This window comes from Lissotriton vulgaris, chromosome 1_1 (genome assembly GCF_964263255.1).
Source record: "Lissotriton vulgaris chromosome 1_1, aLisVul1.2, whole genome shotgun sequence".
Lineage (NCBI taxonomy): Eukaryota > Metazoa > Chordata > Amphibia > Caudata > Salamandridae > Lissotriton > Lissotriton vulgaris.
In genome coordinates, this window is record NC_141685.1 from 2100193776 (window position 1) to 2100214760 (window position 20985).

Genomic DNA, 20985 nt, shown 5'->3' on the forward strand with positions numbered 1-20985 from the left:
CACTTGATCTGCTCTATCTCACAGAAACCTGGGGAGATCCTACAGCTAGCCCGGAATTCTGTGTAGCAGTGCCCTTAGGTTTTTCTGTACACAGACAGGATAGACATCTCAAACGAGGGGTGAACTCGCTCTGACCTCCCATGATGACTTCATGGCGTCTTTTGAGGAATCCCATGGCGAGGCATGAAGCTTTACTTCTCTAAAAATAACTAATAACTTTTCGCATAAAGCATGCTACTCATTGCCCTCCTGGCTTCAAAGGTAACTTCTTCAGCAACATAAGCTCTCTTTTAGAGGCCAGTGCCTGTGAAAAAGATTTTCATATATGAGGCGATTTTAACTTTCACCTCGAGGCCTCAGCAGACAAAAACTACTGAAGCCCTTCTTAACATTCTGAGTATGTTAGGATTAATTCAAACATTTAACAAACCCACAAATGTTGCTGGATATACTTTAGATGGCTTCTACACTAACAGCTTCCCTATCATCATCAAGGAGATCCTACCCTTCGTTTGGACAGATCATCATAATGGAATTTAATGTTCCGCAACTTCAATATCCGAGCTCATGGAATAGTCATTTCTCACACTTTTGCGCATGGAAGAACATTAATAATAACCTGCTTATCCAGCAATTGCTGCAATCTAAACGATACCTGCTAGATGACACTGAGCAAGCTTCTCAACTGGCTAAACTCTGCTGCCAACAAGTTAAAGCCTTATAAAAAGCTCTCTAACAATAGGAAAATCCTGTCAGCCCTTTGGTTTTCTGAGGCTCTCAGACTTGAAAAACAAAATTGTAAAATACTGGAAAAGCGATTGAGGGAACGACATGATGCAAGGGAGCTCTCCCTCTACCAGCTCACCTTGTCTAAATACAGAAAGCCTACTAATCAAGGAAAAGAGCAACTATTATACTCAATTAATAGATGGAGCTAAAGATTCCTCCAAAGAGCTCTTTCAGGTGGTAACCAAACTTACCACACATTCTAGTAATGCAGTGCGCAATCACTCCTAAGCTCTCTGGGATTCATTAGTGCTTAGTTTCCAGGATAAAGTTGAACATATCTATTCTAAATTCAGGGTATCTTATCTCCTATATGGCTAAGGTGGATAGTTTTCAGACCAACTCCATTTAATCCTCTTTCACAGAATTTTCTCCGGTACCCGTGGATCAGATAACCAATATGATTAGTCAGGCCAAGTTCGGCTCTCCAAATGACCCGTGTCCTCCTTCGGTTCTTAAACACGCCCCTGAACTCATAGGCATCAGTCTGTCAGCCATTTTTAACTCCACGTTTAGTACAGGAGTCTTCCCTTTGGAAAAAGGCCTGTGTACTACCTCTTTTAAAGAAACACAACCTGAACCCGGCAGAACCGATCAACTACCGAACAATCTCACATCTCCCACTTCCTGCTAAAATAGTAGAGAAAGTTATAAATACTCAGTTAGCCAGCTTCTACAAGACAATCAACTTCTTGATGAGACTCAAATTGGCTTTAGGTCAGGGCACAGCACTGAAACGGCCTTGATCAAAGCCACAGAGGAAATTAGGGCTGCATTGGATAGCAGTGGAGCGGCAGTACTTATCCTCCTTGATTTGTCAGTAGCATTTGACACGGTCGACCACAAGCTGCTGATTAGACATTTGAGTACCTTATGGATCAAAGAGAAAGCTTTAACCTTACTCACTTCCTTTCTTTCGGAGAGACAACAATCCGTGGCCTTGGGCCAATATGAATCATCTCCCTTCACACTTCCGTGTGGGGTTCCGCAGGGTTAATTAATCAGCCCTACACTATTTAATATCTACGTCACTGAGTTGGCCAATCTGATCAGATTATTTGATCTGTCTTCGACTTCCTATGCTGACTAACCTTAAAAAAAAGCTGAAATCTTTGCCTTGCTCGTGGGCCCCTCTTTCTTCCAGGCAAACTTGGTTTTGGATATTTCAGTGGCGTGCCTGAGCCGCGGAGGTCAGCCCTGGGGCTGTTCCAGCCCCCCACGGAGACGCTTACAACGCCACCAATGTGGGAGCAAGGAGCGTTTGTTGGGGATAATGGACAGCTGCGGAGTTGTGATGTGACTCTGCATACCCCACTGTGGTCTCACCTCTTCATCAACAGTGTGCTCCAAGGCAGACCACTCACTGAAGGAGGACAGGACATCACACTACAGGTACCATGAAGCCCTGCGACCGGCAACGCCCACTAGGATGGGTACTTGTGCCGTGGTTTTGCCTATAGAATGCCTGCCTTGCAGCTCGAGTCAGTGCCTCTGAAGAAGTAGCACTACGAAACGAGTCAGGCTGACTTTTCATTGAATTTGCTGTATTTGCATCCATTTCGCAAGCTGCGATCCTGACAAAGAATTAAAAGCTGAAATCTTTACCTTGCTCATGGGCCCCTCTTTCTTCCAGGCAAACTTGGTTTTGGATAATATAAATATATATATATATATATATATATATATATAAATAATTTTTTTAATCCAAACATCGAAGCTTATCAAGATGCAGTCGACAGTGCGTCTGCCATCGGCCTCATGGTTCAGCCCGCCCCAGCCATCCAAGTTCGTTGTACTGCCTGACGCGTTTTTGTGGCCAACGTACCACTTCATCAGAGGCATTTCTCCTGTACGCATTGATGCGCTCTTTATACTACATGCTGATTGGTTGAAAAACCCCTCATGGGTTCAACTACGTATTTGATTTTTTCATACAGCATGCTGGGATTTGTAGTCACATCGAGCTTTCATTGAACACCTATAGTAGGATCCAATGCATACAGATTTCAGAGAGTCAGTTAATATCCTTGATAGGATCTGGATGTGATGGGATCAGGCAATTTTCATCAAGACGCACTGTGCTGGAAACCGGAGCAGAAAAGTTCCTCTCCCTCAGCCTCTCATTCCTTCGAGATGGCACATATACATATACACAGACACACACACATCAATACATATACAAAGAAGGAGAGATTTTCCAAATATCGTTTTAAGTGGCCATTTGGTATAGGTGCAGATCATGGTCTTATGAATTGAAAAAGAAAAAAATAAGAGAATGTCTTCACAAGGTCATTTATTGTTAACAGTGAAATATTTCTCTATGCTAAAATGATTTGAGTGATCCTGCACATAAGCCACGATAATCACTGATTACTAATTTCAGTGAGGATCCTATGGTGATCTTATTCTAATATTCATACTTCATGAAGATATACATATTTTGTGAAAATATATTATGATTAGGCGGAATGACAGGACAAGGATAATAATAGTTTCTACACCTACCCGATCGATCTTATCCCGCGATGTCCATGGCTCAAAGGGATTCAATTCAAAAAACCTTGCAATTAAACTGTGAATTAAAGCAATATTGTATATTTGAAAAAAATCATAAATCAGATAAGACAATAACTAATACAAGATCTTATGTCATTTGCCTTCCTTTCACATTAAACACAAAGGTGGGAGGGTGTATGGGTGCCCGGGTGATGACATCATAGAGCTTCTAGCTTTTTGAAAAGTTTTAAATTTAGTTACATATTCAAGTTAAATCCCTTTTACGTGATTGCTTCATTTTATGGTGTTATTGTTCTTAACTAGGTTTATAATACAAAAGCAAAACAAAGTTTAAAAAATTATCTTTTTTTCTCCATTTGGAATGCAGCAGCACAGACACTAAAAAGTTCAGCAGTTGCAAGTTCTCAAAAATACGCAATATTTAAATTTAACAGTCACTAGAGCTAATCAATGCTACAGAGGTTTAGGAGACACATGGTACATACTGTCCAGGTTGAAATGAATCCTCTAACATTGGAGAGCATTATAATGCATGAATTAAAATGATGACCTTGTGCATAAAGACAAGTGCCCATGAAAACAAAACATCCACTGTTACAGCACTCAGAAGAACAACATGGAGCAATTAACACATTATTAACTGGTGTTACTAAATAGGTCTACACAACCATTACTATACAGTTTACTTGGGGATTTGATGCTATTTTTCAGTATTACATGCAAGAAAGCTATCAAAACAGCTACATGTATGCCATCCACAGGTCTGCATGTATACTTTTCCAGCGCTCTTTCTTGATTCACGTAAGATGTCTGCATACTCTGGGTGAACAGGCTGGAAGGAGTCGACTAGAACATTTCCAGCCTACAAACACACAAACCTAATGGATCAACTGTGGTGTTTTTTTAAGCGGTTTGCTAATTATGACCTCAGCCACAGTGCTGTAGAAATCAAGGAATTTACTGGACTACTTAAAGACTAATGGATTCACTTACTGATAAACAGGACGAGGAATTGGATAAGCGATGAAAGGCCTGTGGGCAACAGCAAACAAATATTGGACCAGGTCATGAAGAAGATATCGGTTAGGCCTACAAAAAAATACAATAAACAATGTAAGTGTTTAATTCTCACATATGCATGTGACATGCTTCATTTATGCACTAAATATTTTTCTCTTGACTAGAGCTAAATTTGCTTTAATTCTGCACTATCTAGCAGAAAGATAAAGCTTAGGGTTTGTATCTGAATACGGCTGCAAGCGAGCAGTGATAACATACAATTTTATGACGTTTAGTACATACTTTAGATTTTGTTAAAGAAAAGGCAACATGCAAAAAGAAATAAAACTTCTTTTGCATGATTTCCAACAAGCAGGGACAAAGGCCCTTATGGGTTTGGCGGACTGGGTGCTCAGTCACAAAAGTGGCGGATGTCCCATTCACTGAATTGCAAGTAAATTTCATCTTGTCACAAAAAAGTCCAGTAAATACCCAATGTATAGAGATAGCAAGTGCTTCCATTATGTTACTGTTTGATTTCCCCTTTCACTGGCCATACCGAATGCTCTACTACCAATCTGACCACTGATCTTTCAAAAATAAACATGCCATCTGGTACACTTTCTCGCCAGTTACTCATAAACGATGTCAATCGTTCTTTATTAACATGACACATCCTTGAGTTTTCTATAAAGACTGCTCATAAAAAATATTTACAATGCCAGGCACTGGGCCAAAGAACATGAATATCACTTCTGAACCCTCATGTTTTCATTAAAAAGACATCAATATCTGGTGGAAAACCATCAGTTTGCCAGGTGCACAGCTAAAACTAGTGTATTGGCAATTTAAATCCTTGTTATTTTCATAAGAATCATATGCTTAATCAAATTCAACTTGAGTTTCAGTTGCTTTACTCATTGAAGGTGCAGTGAAATTGTTTGTATGTTCAAAGTTCAATAACATAACATGTATGATAATCAAAGCTTGACATGCAATGATAATCGTAAGAAAGTACAAAGTTCTTGAACATCAATGACTCAATAACAAAATTCAAATATTCACGACCTTGCCCAATGCATTTCGGGATTATGAACAATCTTCAGGGGGTTCTGTGGGGAACAGAAAAAAATTGTAACTATAATAAATAATCATTCTTATAAAGTATAATGCGTGAGCACCATCATGCTACAAACAATGCATGTTAAGATGAAGGAAACTGAAAATAGATCCTTGTACGCATTTCGCTAAAGGCAATGCGAGAAAGAAATCACCCAGTGAAAATAGTAAGCACTCAGTGTCAATTAATCGACTGTGCACAGAACGGGATGAAGAGGTGATGAAGAAAAGAAAGGTTAAAGTAAGTGAAAATTTATCTCATCACTCACTCAAGTCGGGAGTTCTGCGAGCTAAAAAAAAGTGGTCAATAAATGCTAAACTCAGTCACCATGAACTACACTTTACTCTGCAGCTGTGCTGGTCAAAAAGGAATACGAATGTGAAACCGCTTCCAAAGATATGTGGAACCAAGCCCCCTAAGGCAAACAACACATGGTTGTAATTATGGCCCATCTAAAACACTAACATGTACTGCAAAGCGTTAATTCCATGTTAACTTACTCTGTAGAGGCAGCGCTACAGAACGCTATGGAAACGAGGTATTTCACTGGCACCCTTGATCCTAGATGTGAAAAAATGAAAGCGTGTGCATCAAAAACCAAGCCCCGATGTAGTGAAAACCTAAGCGATCACCAGATTCATATAAATGATTACCTTCTTAATACTTGATCTGCTACTTCACTAGTTCCATGAAGGAGACGTCAGTCCATTCAGTAAAATGCCAGAAAGGTGAAAATGCACAAAATAATCTGTGGAATTAATAACACCATTTATATCAGCGTGGACTTTCATGAATCGACGATCCTACTCACGTGAAACCGCTGCAGAAACAAACTCACCCAACTGGTGATCCTCAGCAGCCTCCTCGAATACCGCTTCTTGCTCCAACTTCCACAAAATGAAATCAAAGATCCGGCAAGCCTGTCCCTTCTAAACACGCCACCGCCGGAGGCGCGTGATGTTCATACTCATAGAAACAAGACTGGCTGAAACTAAAGCCGGGCTCCATATTGGAGTGTGTGAACGAAATACATGGATATAAACCTGACCCATGTATAATGCTCCGTGTAGCAATAACTTGGATGATGCTGGCAAAAAAAGTGTCTGTGACTGAGTGACAAGACGACAAATTAAAAGTGCAGTGGGGTTCAAGCGTGTTCACTGCAATGCACGGAGTGCAATGAAAATTGTGGAAATGGAAAAGACCATGAGTTGAATAGCGAAAAGAAGTGCCAATAAAAAAATGCCAAAAAGAATGTGATAAGTATGAACGTTAACGGTGGAAGTGTACCCACACCACACCTATATCTGAAAAAGGGAAGAAATAAGTATGTAACCAAAATATTGCCTTCAGCAATTACATATTTACAATCTGTAGAATGAATGCAGAGCATAGAACACAGTTCTATATTATACAAGGCAACGACCCAACAAGCTTGTATTAAAATCAGATGACATTCTGATCCACCACTGTAGCATATTAGTACTTATAGAAAACACAACATTTCTATTCGGTCATTTAATCCTCCTGGCAAGAGTGTCTATAGGAATTTTGTCCACCATACTTCCCTCTGGGCTAATGCCCTTCCATTGTCACACCCGACTTGAGTACTAATACTTCTAAAATTGTGAATTTGTGTTGTACAATGGTGTGATTGTGTTCTAACCAATGTTTAGCAAAATGCGTCTTAATGCTCTTGGTTTGGATCGTACTCTTGTGTTCCGTGATTCTCACCTTAATTTTACGTGTAGTTTTCCCTACGTAAAGCAGCCCACAGGGACATTGGATTGTGTAAATGACATTTGCTGTGTCACAATCTCCATTATACCGCAGTTGAGTCGGTTTACCTGTAGGAGAATGGTTGATGACATTACTCATTACATTATTGCAGTTAACGCAAATTATGGCATTTACGCATCCCTGTAAACTGTTGTGATGCCGCTTTGGTTGTAGTAAGCATTTCTTTTATATTTTTGCTGCGTGGGTATGCAAACAATGGTTCGTGTTTGAGAAGTTACCATCTCTTTTGGATAATCTTTTCGATGGTGAACGATCTAGCTGAAAATTTGGAGACAAACATGTCTGTTTGGACTGTTTTTAATTTTCGTGGTCAAGAGATCTTTGCGATCTTTCAATTGTGTTTTGTGGACGGCTTGCTTCAAAACAGACTGTGGGTATCCACGGAATTTTTCACTTTGTTGTTCAAGTGCGATTTTTAGCTTCTCTTCATCTGATGTGATTCTTTTTATCCGAAGCATTTGTGAATATGGTAGATTTTTTGTCAATGTGGGCGGATGAAAACTAAAAAACTGCAGCAAGTTATTCTTGTCTGTCGGTTTTGTGTACACCGAAGTTTCAAAATGATGATTTTGCTTGGTTATCATACATCCAAGTAAGAAATACTATCTTCTCTGATCGAGTATGTAAATTTGATCCGTTCATTCTTCGCGTTTAATTCATTGATCAAGAGTTCAAGAGATTCCTTTGAGTTCTTCCAAATGAGGAAAATGTAATCAATGAATCGTGCATAGAACACTAATTTAGTGCTCCAGGCTTCCTCAGAAAAGATATAATCGTACTCAAACCGAGACATGAATTTATTCGCATAGGCAGGTGCGCCCGAAAAACCCATTGACGTGCCGCTTATTTGTAGGTAAAAATCTTCATTCCATTGCAGATAGCCATGTTGTAGGCAAAATGTCAAAAGTTTGAGTATAAACACTTTATTGACACAAGTATCTGGCAACTGTAGTAGAGCCCATTCACTAGCTTCAATACCTTCCTTGAGTGGTATAGAGGTGTACAATGAAGTCACATCAATAGTGCACAAGATCCAAGGCGTAGAGTACTGTTCATTGATGTTCTGGAGAAGGTTAAGAAAGTGTGTGGTATCCTTGATATAACTGCGCCATGTTTGTACGAATGTTTGTAAAAAATGATCAACCAATCGGCCTGCCGGCGCAAATATAGAGTCACACCCCGAAACTATGGGGCGAAACAGTGGATCGTAGAGATTCTTGTGAACTTTTGGTAGCATGTACAGCTTCGGTCTTCGAGGATGGGACACTGATAAATAATTGCGTATACTACCGGTGATCCTTGATATTTGTTCTGCATTTTCCAAAATCTGATTTAAAGTATCCATGATGCTTACAGTTGGGTCTTGATCTAGTTTGATGTAAGTCGTTGTGTCTTGTAAGTGCTGTAGCACCTTACGTTCATAAAAACTTTTATCCATCATGACAAGAGCACCTCCCTTATCAGCCATCTGAATGGTAAATCTATGATCGTTTGCCAATTCGTGAATGATGCATATCATGTTTTTTGAGATTCGTGCAGGTTTTAGGATGAATATTCAGTTTTGCGAAATCATTCCAGACAAGTGTTTCAAATTAATCAAGTGACTTGTGTGATACTGGTGCCATAAATAAACTTTTGGGTTTGAAAGAAGGTAATTCAAGATTTTGGTCTTCCTTCTCAATATCAAAAGACTCAGATATTGGAACCACATTAGTGAAAAAATGCTTCAATCTTAAATTCCTCAAGAATCGAAAAGTAGAGACCTCCAGTTCTAAAGAGTTTGTGTGGTACACAGGCACGAAAGATGTTCCTCTGTTTAAAACTTTTTGTTGCCCAGATGTGAGTGCTATGGAGGATATGTTTATGACAAAACTTTGCCCTTGCTCCTCAGATTCCGTGCTTCCGCTTCTTTGTCCTTTTCTTTGACCCCTCCTGATTTTGTTGGGTCTGGTGGTCGTCCGCCGGTTGCACCCCGTCTAAAAAAGGCTTCGATTGACTAGATGCTGCTCCCTCTTCTGTTTGAACACTTGTGCCAGCTGTTTCTTGTTGCACTGTAACTGGTGCTTTTGCAGGATCTAATTCATGATCAGACACTACCGATTCTTGGGATGATGTGCTCAGTTTTTGGTATGGTCTTCGGCGGGCGTACACCTCTGCCCAGGTGTACACCTCGTTCAATTTATAATCGATAGTGTCACGACAGAACTTTTTAAGTTTCCTCTCCTGAATGTCTTTTCCACAGGAATCAAATTTCCTATTGAGGTCTTTCAATGTTAATCTCCAGAATTCAGATTCACACCTGCCTGATAGATCAGATTTAATTGTATCTATTTCATCCTCTAGTTCTTTGATTGTCCTTGATAGCTCTTCTATTAGTAACAAGATCAAATCTAATGAACATTTATTCAAAACTGCCTGCCATTTTTCCATAAAGGCCTTATTAAATCGAAATTTGTAGAGTAATGGTTTGATGGGTAAGCGTAAACCTCGCGGAATGCGCTGTACTTTGTGATACTGGATAAGTGTAGATGCATGTTTATCAAGTCATTGATGTTCATGAACTTTGTATTTTCTTACGATTATCATTGCATGTCAAGCTTTGATTATCATACATGTTATGTTATTGCACTTTGAACATACAAAAAATGTCAATGCAACTTCAATGAGTAAAGCAACTGAAACTCAAGTTGAATTTGATTGATTAAGCATATAATTCTTATGAAAATAACAAGGATTTAAATTGCCAATGCACTAGTTTTAGCTGTGCACCTGGTAAACTGGTGGTTTTCCACCAGATATTGATCTCATTACCAGGCTGGCTACCTCACAACTGGGTTTCACGCATCATTGTTTAGTAGTATATTTAGATACATGGCTTTGATTACACAAAGGTGTGCAATAGACAGATTAATTATTTCATTAAATAGACACCACTTTCAGCTATCTTCGGTTGTAACAATTTACAGTTTGCAACCAGTTCAGCATAATAGGAAATGGCACTTGATGAAAAATAACTGTCCTATTTTCTTAACAACTATACCCAAGCAACTTAAAGATCAATCAACAAGGTGATAATCAACACTGTTGTCAAGACAGGATTAATTTCATGCTTTTGCAGATATTTACAGTAGCCTGATAGCAATGTGATGCTGAACAACATGGTGATGAGATATATGAGATTGTGTACAAAAAGCTCGACAGTGGAGGTTCAGAATCCCATCTACCTGGGAACTGGAAGAGTTGGAGGACTGTTCGGTACATAAATTCTTGTTAAATTGAAACCAGTAAGTGATCTACAGAGTAATATAATGTACGTATAATGAAAAATATATAAATTCTTGAAAACGGCTGTACAATTTGGCCTTCACACAAGGAGTATAATTGTATACACACATTTTATTGAAGCTTATAAAATTGCATTTTAACTGGCACATAAATTGTGCCAATGGGTAACGTGGAGCTCCATCGAGTAATTGCAGTTTTGTTTCAAAATATGGAACAGACTAAACTGCAACGTCTACAGTTAAATATTCTAACACCTACTGGAGAATTAAGCAGACACTATTAAACAAAACTATATACCAAGAGAGCACCACACATACTTGCAATAAATTAAAATGTTAAGCATTCAGAAAAATGAAGTTTTGACACAAAGCTGAAATTGTCTGGTCCTTCTAGTAAATCATTCTGGCACTATTGCTTGAAAATCCAACATTGCGAGTCATGTATTGTTACGTTGCTGCAACTACAACCATGTAGCCAACTGCCTGCGCCATCACACCTTTCCAAAATAAAGAAAAATATATATATATATATTTTTGCTTTTTTTTTTCTGCTTGGTCGTTGCCATTGACCTTTTCTGCTCACCTTGAAAGGTAGTCACAGCAATTCTCTCTAAATGGGCAGTTAATGTCAGTCTACAATTACAAGTAACCAAACATGGTTTACTTGCTTTATTAATACTAAATACTGTATCCAAGAGCATTGATGGAAAAGTGTCACCTAATCAGAAATGTGCACACCTACAACCATTTTTCATGAGTAAAGGAAGTCACAAAAAATACAAATATACTGCTCTGTCTACATTTGCTACATTAATGTACATTGGACGCAACCCTTTTGTGAAAGCATTTTATAGTTTGTCCATTGTTTTTGGTTTAGCCTTTTGAAGAGGGAGGACTGGTGGAGGTTCAACAGGGCAGCGCCTTCTTCCTTGAAAATAGGTAACATATTTCAGATCCAAAATTACCACATAGGTAATATCCGATACAATGATGGTACAACAACTGTGAGGGTACAGAACAATTCTGCTGTTACTTTATTCTTCCATAGTTAAAGCTATGTTCAGAACATAAGCTAATCATGGCCTTCTAGTCTGTTGTCTGTCTAATGAAATTTTCGCTTTACTCTGGAAAGAGCAAACGCTGTTAGTACAATACTTGTATTTATTTCTTGCGCTAGAAACCTTAAGTCCACCTTCCACTATATGCCAGACCAGCAAGTGAAGAACCAGAGCACGTTTTTAGCCAGCAAGGAAATTGGTGATTTTGAGCCCCAGAGGCATACACAGCCCAATCTGCAGCCTGGCATCGAAGGCCTCTAAAAACAGTACCCTACCATGGCTGTGGTAGGCGGGTCAGCTGAGTACGGCCGACCTAGGAATACCAAACCAGTGTCACTACAGTAACTTGCACTTACTGGCATTTCCAGCCCTGCTCTAGAATTTATGATAACATTTCAATAGTGCCCATAGTTAGATTTTTTTGGATGAGGCTGCAGGTACTACATTATAAAAAAAACAGACTACTAGCCAAAAGAAATTAGCAAAGTTGAAACAAACTATTTGATCTGAAGTTAACATCCATGGCATGAGGCATGGCTTGTAGCACAAGTAGTCACTTTACTGAGACATCACAGGAACACACTGAGCTGTCCAAGGAAGGCAAACAATCTGGCAGGGAAATCCCCTCCCTATGTAGCATCCCATAATGCAGGAAAAGACCTAGTGAGCCCTGCGATGGGAAATATCCTGTCGGAGTCCACTAAGGCCGTTATCCTTTACAGTCATAACAAGAGCTGCTTTACGATCATCACTAAAACATTTGAAAAGAAGGAGATAAAAAAAGGAGAGTGAGACCTAACTTCTGTTTAAAATAAAACTCAGGAAAAAAAGTTTGAGTAAAAACAAAAGATGGGCTCTGGTGACAACAGTCTACCAGTGGACCATCTTGTAAATCTCAGCGGACCATAACTGCATTTCAAATACTGCAGTGCCAATATTGCAGACAACATACAAGGCAGTTTTCTACAAAACCATTTTCAATTGCACATTTAGCCATGACCTCAACAGGTTAGTGAATCTAAAGAATTTGATTAAAAAGCAAGCAGTGGGCGATTAACACTGAAGGATGCAAGTTGAGCAAACCCTCTTAATTCAACTTGAACACAGCATTCTGAAGGGGGTGGGGGCTGCCTTGCACAGTAAGTGAATACGTAAAAGGTGTGACTGCCACAAGTCAATCAAGGTATTCAACCTGCCCAGGCAGGTGGAAAATGAAGGCGCATCAGCCACGAAACAAAGCTGGGGATTTATCTATTTGTAAAAAGCATATTGCAAATGCTAAGCCGTTTGCTCTTGTAATGTCTTATCAAAAGACAATGCCCCCTTATTTAATGTACATAGGGTCTAGAGAACGCCTCAGCTATTTCAGCTGCTCAAAGCTCGGGCTGTTAATCTGAGCCATGCAAAAGAAGGATGGGAAAATTAGTCCTTATGCTAGTATAGCATATGAAACGACTCAACAGGAGAATTCTAAAAGTTGGAAGCAGATGCAACATGGACGAGGATCATGATGAGCCTGTCAGGCCGTAATAAAGTCACCAGGATCATTTGACACCACTAAGCAGTTCTCACTTTGTTGCACATATGGAGTGCATGAAGAGCTATGATTGTTTTACCAACAAATGAAGGCTTGTTTCACTGAACCCTTCGTTTTGTACTAATATAAAACACACACCAGAAGCTTAATGTTGTACTCCAATGTAAAGACAGTCGGCTGTGCAACAGCCAGTGCTCTTGAACAAGATAAACTGATGGAGCTACCATGTGCAGCAAATACGAGTCGTCTTCCTGAGACACTCCGTTTCATATTTTAGAGCTCCTGCCAACGAGTAGCCTACAGGAAATGTTATTGTTGATCGGCCACAGCCCTCAAGTTCAGTAGTCGAAACTGAGGGTTATGGATCCCACCAGGTTTGCTGACGCAGAACGTGACATTAGCTTTCTCCATCTGCCTACAAATGACCTCAGAGCCACAAATTAATGACCTCAGAGCAACAAATTAATAAATTAAGCTACGACTTCCGATAGACAAAGTTGTGTATTTCTCGGGGTCACAATGCCTCCCTATTCAAACTCCGAGATTCATTTGTGATTGATAGTTCTGGTAGGTTTCGCAGGGAAGAATTGCACCAAGAGTTCTGCTACTGAGTCCATCAATTACCATACTGAAGCCCACTTTCTTATTTATAACCAAACGGATCAAAGCTCACTTGACTGTAGATGAAAGACCAGGATAATGGAACCTTTTTACCTGATGCATCAGTTGAGCCAGATGCAGCAGAGCATGGTGCTCTTGATCCTAGTCAAAAAGGACCACATGCACAAACAAATCCCTCCAGAACCAGGAACCAGAGGTGGATGCTGACATTTCAGGAAGTCTCTTGTGAATCTGGCATTTTCTCTGGGGGGAATTGGAGAGGCAGTACTGAATGTGAGGTGCCGGGAGAATATTAGAGTGAACTCTGGTTCATTAACTGAAAGAACAAGTCAAACAGGAGGAATCTCTTTCGGACAAGTGAGCCAAAGCCCACTCTGGTAGATACTAACAAATAGACGCTGCCACTTGTGTCATGTAAGAACCTGGGGATGAAGGTAAGACAAACCCAGAGGACTCTGCGTTCATGGCAAATCCTTTTCCCTTTCACAAATGCCCAGACATGGATCTGAGGAACAAAGCAAATTCAGTTCAAGTGTTAACAAACACAGTCCTATTAACACCATCATAAATGCCACCTTGGGACAAAAAAGGCAAAAGAGGTGGAGATGCAGAATCATAAGCCCAACATGTTTTGATGACTAACAAACTGTGGCAAATAATCCTAGTTCAAATAGAGTATAACAACACAGTTCTAAATTCAAATAGCTGCTGACTTCTATGATACCAAATCCAAGGGAAATCGGAGAGGAAAAGAGTGGAGTATGGTGACAGAGTTGTGGACGACACCAGGAACTGAGTCTGAAAACATGCCCAACTGCAAAAAGTTTACAAGGGTATTAATTAACCTGTCGCCATGTTCGTAGGCTCAGAAAGACATTCTATTTTCACTTTAATACTCTCCTTGAATGGGACTGTAGCTAATAAAATATTACGTTTTCCCTATTTTTGCTCTGACAGCCATCAGAGGAGAACAGCGTCTTGGCTGGCCTCTGCTTTTTTTTATTTCTAATCAATGGAGGACTTGTCATGTCTTTTAAACATTTAGAGAAGTCACAATACCAGTGAAAAGATCTGGTCCTGACTGACTTAGAGGAAGGGCTGAATGGTAAGGATACCTTGTAGATTGATTTTTAAAAGCGTACCACCCAAGATCTTCTAGTCATGACGCCAATCTTAAATTTGCAGAGTATGCCAGCTTCAGGATTTAATCAATTCTCCATGATTATGTGGACAGCAGAGGGCCTACGCAAAGACAACAGCCTTCTCTTTGCCTTTGCTTCCTGATAAAGGCACAAAGACCAGAGTCACATCAGATTAAGTGATTTAGGTAAGAATGAAGCAAGACAAAACTTGCCTTTGCCATGCAGAAACAAATGAGTTCTGCCTTTGAGTGGGTAGGTAGATATGGAAATATGTCTAATCGAACCATATCTCAACACAAACAATATGTCCACATGAACCATATGTTAAGATTGACACAAACAAAAATGGCAAATGCATCCGTTTGGGAGAAATAGAGGGAAGGGATTAGAAACATTTGTGTTACCTGTGTGACCTGGATATTTACTTTCTTATCCAGGTAAGTCATTGCTGTGGAAGTCCTCTGTACCACAAACCAATCAACAATGTAAGATAACCTATCCGCACAGAGAAGAATTACATTCTCAACAATGGCTCCTACTCATATTCCTCATCCAGCTTTGTATTACACCCAGTAATAATTTGGGATATCCAATGTGGTCAGAACTGATATGAGTTTGCCCAAGCCAGGATATGGCAAGGGCAAAAAGCCATCAAGAACAGAGATGTGCAAGGTAACTAACTACAACGCAGTTAAGGACATTTGACAGATGTTGAGCGTTGCCCTAATGCCATTAGATGTCACTATAAAATCAGCCTCTTAAGTTTTATCTTCATGTTCTCAAACTGTATAAAGCATGGTAGCCTTGCTCATCAGAAGAGGGTGTCTAAATAAAAATGATGGACCAGGCATCTGTGAAAACATTCACAATCTATAGAATTACACTTTGCCATTTTCTGCTAATTAGATCTCTACATCACCTGTTTCTCAGCCCTATATTGTTTGTCAATGACTGCAGGGTTGTGGCATAATTTTCTTTCAATTTTCGTTGACTGAAGAAAGATACATTAGGTTACGTTAAATGAAGTTGTAGAGTGCTCAATTACCTCAAGGTTGTCCTGGTGCTAGCTCAGAGAATTGGACAGGAACGACAGGAAAATGAAATGGCCTAGGTGTTTAAAAGCCATGTTTTCAGCTCTTTACTAAAGATGGCAGGTTGGAGGCAGCACAAATAAGATATGTTGCGACTTCCATGCCGGTGATCAAACTTCTGCCTCTCCAGGGGGTTCTCAAATTGGCTCCCAAACAAGAAAGTGTTCTGTTGGGTTTGTACCATTTAAAATTCTGCCAAAAGGTGGGAAGGACCTGTATTGTAAAGTGCCTTAAAGGATGTTTAAGGGGCTTTGAGCCGGTGCCTTAATGGTGGCCAATGGAGTTTCTGGATTTCAGTTTCGACTGACCTGAATTTAGGTGTACCAGATAGGAATTCTGGCTGCAGCGTTTTGTAGCATTTGCAGCTAGTTAAGATGCTGCTGTTGCATATTAAGGTAGAGTCCGTTAACAGTCCAAGTTTGACAGGACAAGAGAGGAAACAACACTTTTTTGTGACTCATAAGGGATGAAATGAAGAATCTTTTAAATAGTCCCCATTATAAGGATGGTGGAGGCAGTACCTGAGCTCACCTGGTCACCAAAGGTGAGTTTGGTGTCAATTTGGACACCCAGGTTTTGGCTCGCCCCATCGAGTAGGCAGAGAGCCTAATTCGTCTGGCCACCCAGGATGGAGACCGGAAGGAAGTTTTGTTTCCAAAAAGAATGACTTTCGTTTTTTTTTAATTCAGTTTTAAGCAGTTATATAGCTCATCCAATTGCTAATGGCCCTCATGAAATCAAGAAATGTATTGCCTGAATCGGTGTCCTGGTTGAATAATGACACAAAAATGTGTGTGACATCGGCATAAGTGGGTAAGTAAGAAGCCGAAAGATCTCATTAGAGAAGTCAGTGATGACATATGTACATTAAACAGAGAGGACTTAGCATGGGAGTGAGAAAAGCTCTGAAAGAAATGAGCCCAGGGCCACTGATTGTTTTCTTTTTGAAAAGAAGGAACGCAACAGGGTCAGTGCAGTCCACTGCACTCCGATCGTGCCTACGCGGTTTATCAAAAGATCATGATGGACCATATCAAATGCTGCAGAGAGATCTAACAGTGCGAAGATGACAAGCTTTTTACATGACTTATGTTAATTCTTCAGTATGGACGTATTGTGATCTCACTTTTAGAACACTTAATGCCTTAATCCTGGTAATCTGAATCAAACAAAACAATTTCTTTACCACAGTTTAGCCATTTTTCAAAGAGTAGCCCATTTTCCCAATATTGTGCTTTCAGCCTACTTCCAGTTTGTGGTAGAAACAGGTGTGAATCCTGGAAAGCTTTAGACTTCTGAAAAAAAGACAGCATTTTGAATTTGGCATGGGGTCATTTGTGTAGCTTCCTCACAGTTTTCCCAAAGAAACTGTTAATATAAAGAAATACTGAAAATGAATACGAAATAATGGCCATCTGTGACAATGTTTTCATTTGTAATGGTTTGTCCTGATAGGCGACTTACAAAAGCAATGTACTGTTGCATACGCTAGACCCTTCAAGTCACGGCGATATACAGGGTTTGCATGTCCTCTAAGAACCCACGGTATTCAGAGTCCACAACTGAGCTGCATCTTACAATGGTTTCTGATTGTGTATTGACTATACAGTAATTCATATGATAAAATATGAAGATTGAGAAATTGGTATGAAGAAAACCTATGTATTTGTGAAATGTACACCAGATACTGAGTTTAGGAGCAGTGGTTATTTGTACATCTCTAAATTTGTGGGTATACATACTGGTATGTTATTCAGAGAGCATTATTTCAAAATGTCTTCTTGCTTACACACTGGTTTACATTTGGAATCTGTGTGGCGTCACACATTTCTCACCACCTATTGTTCCCTCAAGCCTCTCCATAAAAATAGTACCTCACTTGGGTGGGTAGGCCTAGTATCCATGACAGGAAAGGTTCCAAAACTGAACAGGGACACATCACATTTTTTCACTCAAAAGTGATCCTTTTTGGCAATGTGGGTAGCTATGGATTTTTGGCCCAGCTCAGCCAAAGCTTAGGGAAAGCTAGAAAACGTGCACATTTTTTTAAAACTAAACACCCGGGTGAATCCATGGTAGGTTGACTTGCATGGCTCTCATCAGGTTTTATTACCCAGCAGGCCTGGCAAACCTCAAACTTTAATGTAAAACATTTTCCTCACATTTCTATGATGGAAAGTTCTTGAATCTGCAGGGAGCTCCAAATTTCCTATCACCCTGCATCCCCCCAGGTCTCCTGAAAACAATGGTACCTCACATGTATGTGCACAGCACCCGCGACAACAAATGGCCCAAAACACAATATGGAGACAAGAAAATTTCCTCTAAAATATGACCTACTTCACCAATCGAGGTTGCTGTGGGATTTGGGCATGGGCTCGGCAGCCATGCAGGAAAACCTGGGTGGGTCGTGACGCAGCTGTGCCGTTTTTGCCCCATGGTACGCGGCATTGTAAATGCGGCGCACCATGGGATATCTCATACATATAATCACAACAGTGACACTTGACATTTCAATTTTCATTACTTTTATTATTTCATTGCTTTGTATACTTTGTAGCTTTTCACTTTTCTTTTTGTCTATTTTCATTCTATCTTTTTTTCATAAATATTTTTTAATTTAGGGGAAAACAACCTTTTTTTTGATTATGAGAACTTATACAAAAACATTAAATCATTTCAATAGCTACATAAAATATACATGACAACTTCATATATACAAATGCACATGAAGAAAACCACCCCTGGACTAACTCAAATTAATATATCCATATCCCATCCATTCAAGCACATACACATTCACACAACCTTCATACAAACAGCATCTGAACAAGGTGGAGGTTCTGTATGACCAAAATAAGCCTCCAAGACAAGAATGATTCTAATGTTCAAAGCACAAGGCTCAGCATAGGGTCGACGCACGTTCCAGCGTTATATGAAGAGCAGTTCAACCACCTTCATCAGGAGCTTTCCAGATACCCACATCAATTTTACGGCAATCAGGGGACAAGAGGAGAAGATTTGTGGAAACAGGGCCAAAAGTTGCTTTTCCTACGTTCTTTTTATCATCAAAGGAGGCACCTTCCCGTACTCGCGGAGAGTGCCGCCGCTCTCTCCATATTTACAACAAGGGGTGGTGAGGGACAGAGTCTCTGAATTAAGCAGAAAGCTCTCACCCAGTCAAGAGATCAGGGCTAGATCCAACACCGTTTTTTAGCTCACTGCACCATCCCAGTTTCAGAACCTGGCTGTATGCAAATTAGTCTGTTCCTGTCCCAGTGCATGATGGGAACAGGGCAAACCAAACTACAAAAGCCAATTCTTACACTGGGAAGGAAACAAGCTCCCGGGGACCGGTTTCTGGCATTACAGCCGTCTTCGGCCCGGTTTGCTTGAATCCTGATGGTGCAATGAGCAAGGGTCTCACATCTGAGAATACCCTTCCACGCTTAGGGTGGACAAAAATATTTACAACAAGGGGTGGTGAGGGACAGAGTCTCTGAATTAAGCAGAAAGCTCTCACCCAGTCAAGAGATCAGGGCTAGATCCAACACCGTTTTTTAGCTCACTGCACCATCCCAGTTTCAGAACCTGGCTGTATGCAAATTAGTCTGTTCCTGTCCCAGTGCATGATGGGAACAGGGCAAACCAAACTACAAAAGCCAATTCTTACACTGGGAAGGAAACAAGCTCCCGGGGACCGGTTTCTGGCATTACAGCCGTCTTCGGCCCGGTTTGCTTGAATCCTGATGGTGCAATGAGCAAGGGTCTCACATCTGAGAATACCCTTCCACGCTTAGGGTGGACAAAAATATTTACAACAAGGCAGTTTCCCTTGAAAATACGCGATTCAACGTGTATATGTTCCTACTGACCTGTGCAGAAAAAGGCCAAAGATTTCAAGAGGTGTGATAGAATAATGTAGACGGAGACTTTATTTTCCTTATGCCTCTAAGATTTCTCTTTCAGAATTGAATTTTTCAAATTTACTTCACAAGAGTTATGGAATTGCTGCACCACGGGTGCGCTTTGCTATTTTAAAAAATACCGATGTCTTCTATGGGAAGCCCCACATTCTTTTCAGCTCGAAGTGACAGATCACCCCAAAACTTTCCAGAAAGAAGCGGAGGTGACTGAGGTGGATTCACTTTTTTTGTAAAGTTTTGTGAAGATTCGTCAGACAGGGCCAAATTATTAGCAAACCAAAACACATTCTTTCTCTGGAAAAGCAGACCGAACTACAACTATCTCGTGGCGACTGCCACTAGGGAATATATATAAATATATGTATGTATACATATACATATTGTCAGACAGAAATACAAACAGGAAGCATAAGGTCCTCCATAAGACTGCACATGAAGTTACTAACCAATGTGCACATCCTGGGGGATTAACCTACTCTTGTATGAAACTAGCCCACATACCCATAGAAACTCTGCATTACTAACCATTTCTTTTAATGGCTTTGAAAATGCTCCAGGATAAACATCTTTTGGTCTCTTGAGAAGCCCCTTTTTTAACATGGAAATAAACTGTTGTAATTAAACAGAAGCTAAAAAAAGATGAGACCCCAAATGTATTTTTCCTTTCATAGGACAGGCTCTTGGTCAATCTGGGTACAACTCAGCAAGCTCTGACTAATGTAAAATCACAATTCTGTGCTTTTCTGGAGGGGGGCATTTCCAGTTAATTGGTATGGCTAAATAACATAAAACAGGTCAACCTTTAAGATTTGCTATATTTTTGGGCCTTTGTTTCAATGAAGCAAGTCTATCTAACAGGCGTATTGCTCCAGCTGTAATACTGCACTACCTACGTGGTTAACTAGCTCACAGAAACATGTAGGCAAGTCTTGGAAAACCTTAAACATTTACACAATGTCCTGAATGAAGACCAAGCGGAGAAACCAATGGGTTACTTCATGATTCCCAACATGGCTTTAGGTCGGGCCACAGCACGGAGTCAGCCCTCATTGAAATGGCTGACTCGGTGAGGTGGACGCTCGACCAAGGGTCAAGGGCGGTGTT

The 20985-nt window shown here is 40.2% G+C and overlaps 1 protein-coding gene across 1 annotated transcript in view; it reads right to left on the reverse strand.

The window, feature by feature from the left end:
* Positions 1–20985, reverse strand: part of NDUFA9 (NADH:ubiquinone oxidoreductase subunit A9) — a 184134-nt gene that overhangs the window by 41194 nt on the left and 121955 nt on the right. Inside the window, exons 9-10 of the mRNA XM_086921297.1 lie at positions 4297–4392; positions 3292–3358 (exon numbers count right to left, since the gene is read on the reverse strand). Coding sequence (XP_086777423.1) covers positions 3292–3358; positions 4297–4392 — 163 coding nt within the window. The remainder of the gene's footprint in view (positions 1–3291; positions 3359–4296; positions 4393–20985) is intronic.